Genomic DNA, 8262 nt, shown 5'->3' on the forward strand with positions numbered 1-8262 from the left:
GACAGAATCAAAAAGGAGAAAACCATCCTTTTCATACTGGATGATATTTGGGAAGCCCTTGACTTGAAGAAAGTAGGAATTCCCTCTTGGGAAGACCTTGACTTGAAGAAAGTAGGAATTCCCTCTGATGGTAAACATAATGGCTGCAAATTATTGATGGCTTCTAGAACCTTAGATTTGCTACGACAGATAGGAGTCAAAGAACATTTTAGACTAGAAGTTTTAAATGAAGAAGAATCGTGGAGCTTGTTCCAATCTAAGGCTAATAATTTAGAAAAAGAACCCGACAAGCATCAAATTGCATTCCAGTTGGCAAAAAAGTGTGCAGGATTGCCTATTCTCATAGTTACTATGGCGCGCTCATTGATAGATCAAAACATTCATGCGTGGAAAGATGCTTTGAGCCAATTAGAAAAGGTTGACAATGAAGAGTTGCAGGAGATAACTTATTCAGCTTTGGAGTTAAGTTACAAAAGGCTAAAAGGCAATGAAATGAAAGCTTTTTTCTTGCTCTGTGCAACAAATGGTAAAAATCCTTCTGTCAATGACCTATTCAAATATGGGATGGGTCTAGGTATATTCAACAACACAAATACAATGGAAGGTGCCAGAAATAGACTTCACAACATGATAAGTGTGTTAAAGGCATCTTGTTTGTTGTTGGAAGATGACACAAGCACAACAAGGGTCAAAATACATGATGTTGTTCGTGAAGTGGCTATCTCCATAGCTTATAGGGATTATCACATATTAGCCAAGTACGGAGATAAGTTGAGGGAATTTCCCAAAATGGATATTCTTAGCAACTGCTCCCAGATCATTCTAAGCAATGGTGCTTTTCGCCAGCTTCCTGAAAAGTTAGATGGTCATAATCTAAAATTTTTCCACTTGGCTAATTTTGATCTGTCTCTGGAAATCCCTAATTTCTTTTTTGCGAAAACGAAATTCCTTGAAGTTTTAGATTTAGCAGGCTTGAACTTGACTTCACTACCCACTTATTTTCTTTTCCTAACTAATCTTAAAACTTTGAGTTTGGATCATTGTGTTCTGGAAAATATTGACGCAGTAGGAGCTTTAAAAAATTTAGAAATATTGAGTCTCTTAAACTCATCGATGATAAAACTTTCAAGCGAAATAGGGAAATTGAGTCATTTAAGAATGCTTGATTTGAGTGATTCTGGGATTGAAATCATCCCAGCTGGCGTCATATCAAGCTTGATCAAATTGGAGGAATTATACATGGGCAATACCTCCATTAAGTGGAAGATTGAGAATTCAGACAATCAAGATGAAAATGCCAGCCTTGATGAACTTCGTCAGTTGTCAAACCTAACAAGTCTAGAGCTACAGATACAAGAGGCATGGATGTTGCCAAGAGACTTGATGTTTCATAAATTAGAAAGGTTCAAAATTGTTATTGGAGACGTCTGGGAATGGGCTGATATTGACGACGTCACATTGAAAACATTGAAGCTCAAGCTTGGGACCAATATCCACTTGGAGCATGGGATCAAAGGATTGATCAGAAGAGCAGAGAATTTGTATTTGGATGAAGTTGAAGGCATTTTGAATGTACTCTACCAATTGAATGGGGATGGATTTCCTCAACTGAAGCACCTCCACATCCAAAATAATGCCTTAATTTAGCATATCATTGATTTTACAGAGAGATCTCATATTCCAACCCCATTTCCAAACCTGGAAAAACTGGTGATTCAGAATCTCGTTAAAATGGAGAAAATTTGTCATGGGCCACTTGCAGTTGGTTTCTTCGCCAAGCTCCGAGCCATCAAAGTTGAAAAATATAATAAAGTAAAATATCTTCTCTCTGTATCCATGCTTAAAGGGATGCCTCAGCTTTCAGAGTTGGAAATTTCTCAATGCAATCTTATGGAAAAGGTAGTATTTGAAGATGATGATGCAAGTGCAATGAATGATGAAACTGGCAAAACCATTCAGTTTCCATTGCTCCATTCTCTGACTCTACAACATTTGGATGCGCTTGAATGCTTCTATTCTCATCAGCCAACATCTTCTCCAATATCCCTTCTCAATAATCAAGTAAGTGTTTTAGCTTCTATACTTGTTTTTCTTTAGTTTATTTATTTATTTAATTTTATGGAGTATCGGTGGATCTGAATAATTCTGACTCAACATAAATAATATATGTAATAAAAAATTAGTACAATTAGTATCGGTGATTGCTATATTTTATAAACTAATAAATATTAAATATATAAAAACTAATAAATATACTTATATTAACTTTCTTAACATATAAATTATTTTGTTAATATTTTTTAATTACATTTCTATATAGTATATTAAGTTACAATAATGCTCCACATCCATGTAAAAAATGCATGGATACTATCCAATTCTTTTTTGCTATACGCGCCTCTTCTAATCTCTAAATCGTTTGTGATTCACGCGCTACATATAACGTAAACCTTCTATGATCTTTACTCAACATAAACCTTCTGCTGCAACCTAAACTTTCTTCTCTGCTTGCGTTTTCTTTCTTTCTTTCTTCTTCTTCTTCTTCTGCTCGTTTTCTTTCTTCTTCTTCTTTACTCACGTTCTCGTTATGGATCTAGATTGACTTCAACGTAATAAACTTCGTCGTTCTTCTTCTTGGTTTTCTTCTTCGATCTGGACTTCTGAATTGAAACAATAAATGAATTAACTTCAAATCAGTTGAATGAGAGTGATTTGAATTATTCTTCCGAAACAAATCAATTTGATGAGGTTTGGATTATTCAATTTTGAATGGAATTCAATGGAATGCAATTGCTAATTTTATTTGGATTGAATTGAATGGACGGATGTGTTCTAAATTTGAATTGAATTGAATTAAATTGATAATATCTAAATTCTAGACAGAGGTGTTTCGAATTTTATTTTGTATTAATGGATTATGTTTTGTTCATTGAGTACTACATAATTGTTTCACTGTGAGTACGTGTTTCGGTTCATCATGCCGAAAGCTGTTTGAATTTGATTTTATACAATGTGAAGAAGGAGGAACGCGAAAAAGAAGGAGGAGGAACGCGAAGAAGAAGGCGAAGAAGAAGACGATCCGTGCATAAACGAGAAGAAGAAGAAGCGCGGGAAAAGAGAAGAAAAAGAGAAGAAGTGTTGGGCAAGAGTGGTCGTTTCGTGTGTATTAGGAGCGTGTATTTCACAATTCATTTAATGGTATTAGATTTTTTTGGTGTTGGGCCAACTTGATAGACTTAGATACAAAATTATATAAATGTATAGCATGATAGATTAAGTTAATATAAATCTCAAGAAATATCTCATCATGAACCAATTTATAATATCAAATTGAAAATGCATTTCACTTAGTGTGCATGAGAGAGATCGAGAATACCTTAAAACATTTTTTAATAAAAATTATAGAAACTATTATTGATAGTCATGAATACTACTAAGTATTTTATTTAGAATTAATGATCGATAATAATACTGTACTAAAATAGCATTTAAATGATCATAGAAACTTTTCATTTTTTTTGTACCGAAAGTGTTAGAAATTTATTTATTATCACATTTCATTTAGTTGTTTTAGCTGTTTACTTCTTAGCTAATTTTATTATTTTTATTTTATTGGATTTCCTTTCAATTGTTAGTTTATTACATAATTCGTACAAAGGATGGAATACTATTGAATGCAAAGCTTTTTATAATATTTCTTCAATCTTTTATTAACATTTTTATATTCAATATGTAGGTTGCATTTCCTAATTTGGATACACTCAAGTTGAGCTCACTCAATTTGAACAAAGTTTGGAAGGATAATCGACATTATTTTTACAAATTGAGAAATTTGATTGTTGAGAATTGTGATGGTCTAAAGTATTTGTTCTCATCTGCCTGGTGGAGAGTTTTTCCAACCTCATAAAACTTGAAATAAGTGAATGCCATCTAATGGAAGAGATTATAGCTGTAGAAGAAGATAGTGACAACAATATTGTCACACTAGAAGAGGTATGATAACTAAATGGTGACTATTGTTTTGAAAACAAGAAATTAGGACCTTTGTTCAAATACTATGTATCGAATAGAAATATACATCATATATCTTCACTAATAGCTTTTTCCGGTGCTTATTCTTTATTAACAGTTTAATGATAGAAGTTATGTATGGTTTTTGAATTCTTGAATCCAGGTTCGATTTTGCAAATTGCAAACAATTATCTTGAAGAATATGAAGAGCTTGAAGAAAATATGGCACAAAGAATTTTCTAAATTAAAGATATTACAAGTGAAAAATTGTGAGAAAATTAGAGCAATTTTTTCTTCTTCAATGCAAAAAGCATATAATGATCCTGAAAGAGATACTTCAACTGAGTTCTGATGAAAATTATAATACAGAACAAACACAGCTGAAAAAAATTACGCTAGAAAGATTGTCGAAGCTAAAACAAATATGGAGCAAGGATCCTGAAAGAGCTCTTAATTTTTGCAATTTAGAGGAAATAAATGTAGAGAGATGCATAAACTTGGAATTTGTATTTTCATGTTCGGTAGCCACAAGTTGCTCACATCTTAAAGAACTTACAATTAAACGGTGTGAAAACATGAAAGAAATCATTGCATTCAAGGAAGAACCCATGTTCTCATCTATTTGCTTTGAGTTTTGATGGTTCTAGTTGAACTTGAGAAGGGGTTGAATCAAGTTGGTTAAAAACTCAAATTTTCTTGTTCTGTTTTTGCTGTTGCTAGAGTTGCAGGAGATTATTTGAAATAGTCTCATACGCAGATCATTAAAAGAAGAGAGAAGAAGAGAAAGGGGCCAGCATGTATCCTGGTTCGGATTCTTAGTGTCATGAATCCTACATCCAGTCTCCACCACAAACCATGGTGGAATTTCACTATAATTCTCAGATTACATTCACCAATACTATTGAATTAATTCCTAATCCAACTAGTATCTACCCCTAAGCTTTATACACCAAAGCTTAGCAACCCCAAAGTGCTATCCCAACTTGGAAGGGGAATTTATACAGATTCAATTCTCACCAAGTGCTAACCCAACTTGGCAAGGGGAACTAATCCTAGTTCATAAACCCAAATTACATCAGAAATTTGTGGCTATTTTGCATCACTCTTGCCTTTTCTCTCTTGGCTTTTGATCCTCACACAATTGCCTTTTTCAAAACAGAAAATAACGCAAGACAGCCATAACATAAAATCAGAATTAAGCTTGAGTAGAAGAAAGAGATTCCAACTCTGTGTTAGAGATGGTGCTCTGAATTTGTGTTCTCTCTTCCTTAGCTCCAAATGTTGGATTGAAGCTTGCTATATATCTTCTTCTTGGCTTCATTGTAGCTTCATCCTCTCTGTTTTTCCTTGCTGCCCGTTGGAGTGGTCCTTGATGGCATGCAGTCCTTTCTTCATCCTGCTCCACTTCCCCTGCTGTCCGAGGAGCTCCACCATTACCTCTGCTGTCCTTGGTGTTTCTTTCTTTCTTGGCATGTTCCTCTTTTCCATTCTGCTCCATTTCCTTGCTGTAGCTCTATGCAAGTTTGTGTTTTGCATAACCACGATCCACAGCAGTGCTTTGGTGATGTCCTTGGGTTAGTGTGTGTGCCCTTTGTGTCCTTGCTTGCTTTTACAGAGCTACACTTGTCCTTGCATGATACAGTTGTCCTCATATTGCTTTTAGCAAATATATACATAATCATTTAATGTTGCTAAACGGTACAATGAGGAATTATTGGACTTGTTTACTGCACTAAGGAACAATGTGAGCTGCTTTTCTATTTGCTGTGATGGGCTGATGTATCAAATGCTAGTATACTTGGGCCTGCCACAATAAAACACACATTAAACAATATTGGGCTTTTAACCCAAAAACAATGTTTGTCATCATAATATAACCCAAAATCAAACTAGGCTCAACAAGTTTAACCATTTAAATACTCTGGTGCTTTGGGACTTACATAAGCTCAAAGGGTTCTATGCACAAAATTACACATTATCATGTCCATCTTTGAGAAAATTAGATGTTTCAGAATGTGTGAAGTTAAATTTGTACAGAACTCTTTCTATAAGTAGTCATCCAAAGCTTTCAGATGAAGAATATATTATTTCAACACAGCAACATTTGGTAGCTGAACAGGTATGAATTGTTTACATTATTACATATGCTAATTTGCATTAAAGTCCAATGCATATGAACACGATTTTCTACTTTTCTTTCAGATTTTTTATTTAAAGATAAATCAAATTTTACATTTAAAAATTGGTACAGTTAAATCAAAGAAAATATTTTTTCAATTTCCAAAATAGCATTCTCAAGCATGAGTAATGGATTTCGTGTTAACTTTGAAACAAATCTTAGAAACAAAAGGCTAAATATAAGTTTTTGGTGAATATAAAATTCTTATTTTTGTCCAAATAAAAATATTATCTTTTATAGACATATAAAAATCATTGTTCTTGTTCTTGTCGTCAAGAGACTTCTTAGATGATCAAAGAGCGAATTAAATATTGTGACAATGTTATTATATTAAATTAGATAACTTTTAAATTTGATTGAAATAAAATAAAAAATTGAATATTTTACAGGTATCCAAAATTTATTTAAGCTTAAAAGAAATTTGATTATATGAAAAGTTGAGAGAAAAACATTAGAAATTAAACCTTTTTATATATGCAATTAATTATTTGAATAATGAGACTAGTGATTGCTGATTTGTAATGATTTTTAAATACCATTAGTGAGTTTGGATTGAATCCAGCAAAGTATAAGATTACTCTGAATTTTGATTAAACATTATATTTGCTTTCTTTATTCTTTTCTTAGGCTATTGTGAATTAAATTTATTGGAAATAGTATCTTATTGTAAATTATTTTTTGTTAAACTTTCTTGTTTGGTGAGAAGTTGATTTTTTAGGTTACTAAATGTCGATTAGTAGAAAAAGAATTGTTATGTACCAGTTTAATTTTTTCTTTAATGAAAAATATATAGGAACATTTAATTAACTATAGGTAATAAGTAATAATTAGATTCATATTTTGAACATGAACATGTGTTATTTAATTATTTTGCCTTTATGATATTAATTTAGGTGGTTAAATCCTTTTCATTAATAACGTGTGGGTTTATATTTATAGGTTTCCTGGATAATAATCGAAATGGTTGTAATTCAACTAACGGACCTGCTACACATACAAGCTTGCAAGCACACAAGTTGGCCCAGCCCAAACAGAAATCACGCGCATGAAGAGAGATAACATGGCGCGTCAAAATCACGCGCTCAACATTCGAACGGTTACGTATGGCAGACTCTTCCACTTCTTCCACTTCTTCCATTTCTCAAGGCGCTTTCAAAACAACGAAACCCTCCCATTTTCGAGCGAAAATCAAGGTTCAAAATATAGAAATCGTAGTTCGAAAACTGCATCAAAACACCATCAAACTCTCTGTGAAGAATCTGAAGAAAAAACAAACCAACAATACTCAACGTAAGTCCATTAAAATACTGTATATTTTACTTTTCTTCTACGTCATTCTTCTAGGGTTTACTATTACTCTTGCTTCTTTGTTACACTGTTCTAAGTTATACGTCGTTCTTCTAAGTTCTACGTCGTTCTTCTAAGTTCTACGTCGTTCTACATTGTTATTCTAAGTTCTCCTGCTATTTTTGTTGATTTTTGGGGTTTATTCCGTAGATTCAGGGGTGTAAACTGCTTAACCTTGTAATGTGGCTTGATATTGAAGCATGGTTGAGTGATATCTAACTGATATCTATATGGATGTATCTGAATAATATCTATGGGTGTATCTCACTGTAATCAATGGGTGTATCTTGTTGATATCTTTGGGTGTATCTGACTCATATATATGGGTGTATCTTACTGTTATCAATGGGTGTATCTTGTTGATATCTTTGGGTGTATCTGAATCATATTTATGGGTGTATCTTACTGTTATCAATGGGTGTATCTTATTGTTATTAATGGGTGTATCTGAGTCATATATATATGGGTGTATATTACTGATATCTTTGGGTGTATTTTTAGTTTCAGAGAAAATGGCAGCGAGAAACCAAACAAAAGACCTTAAATGTGCCACACATCTCCTGAATGATAAGTTCAGAAACATGACTGAGGAGAAGAAGGCGATTGTGAGGGATCTTGGATTCGGTGGGTTGATGCACATCCCACCACTAAGGGTGGATCACCAACTCTTAAGGGAGCTGGCAAACAACTTCAAAATTGGGGAGAACAGACTGAAGACAGGATAT

At 33.3% G+C, this 8262-nt stretch overlaps 1 protein-coding gene across 1 annotated transcript; it reads left to right on the plus strand.

Annotated features, from left to right (window-relative positions):
• The first annotated feature begins 156 nt into the window (after nucleotides 1-156).
• LOC110272348 (probable disease resistance protein At4g27220) lies at nucleotides 157-1647 on the plus strand. Its single transcript, XM_021136456.1, has one exon. The coding sequence runs from the start codon at nucleotides 157-159 to the stop codon at nucleotides 1645-1647; it is 1491 nt and encodes a 496-aa protein (XP_020992115.1).
• The last annotated feature ends 6615 nt before the right edge of the window (nucleotides 1648-8262 follow it).

Source organism: Arachis duranensis, chromosome 2 (assembly GCF_000817695.3).
Source record: "Arachis duranensis cultivar V14167 chromosome 2, aradu.V14167.gnm2.J7QH, whole genome shotgun sequence".
NCBI classification, from domain to species: domain Eukaryota; kingdom Viridiplantae; phylum Streptophyta; class Magnoliopsida; order Fabales; family Fabaceae; genus Arachis; species Arachis duranensis.

Excerpts from the sequence above, each read along its gene's own strand:
- LOC110272348 (XM_021136456.1), top strand. The coding sequence starts at position 157 with ATGGCTTCTAGAACCTTAGATTTGCTACGACAGATAGGAGTCAAAGAA.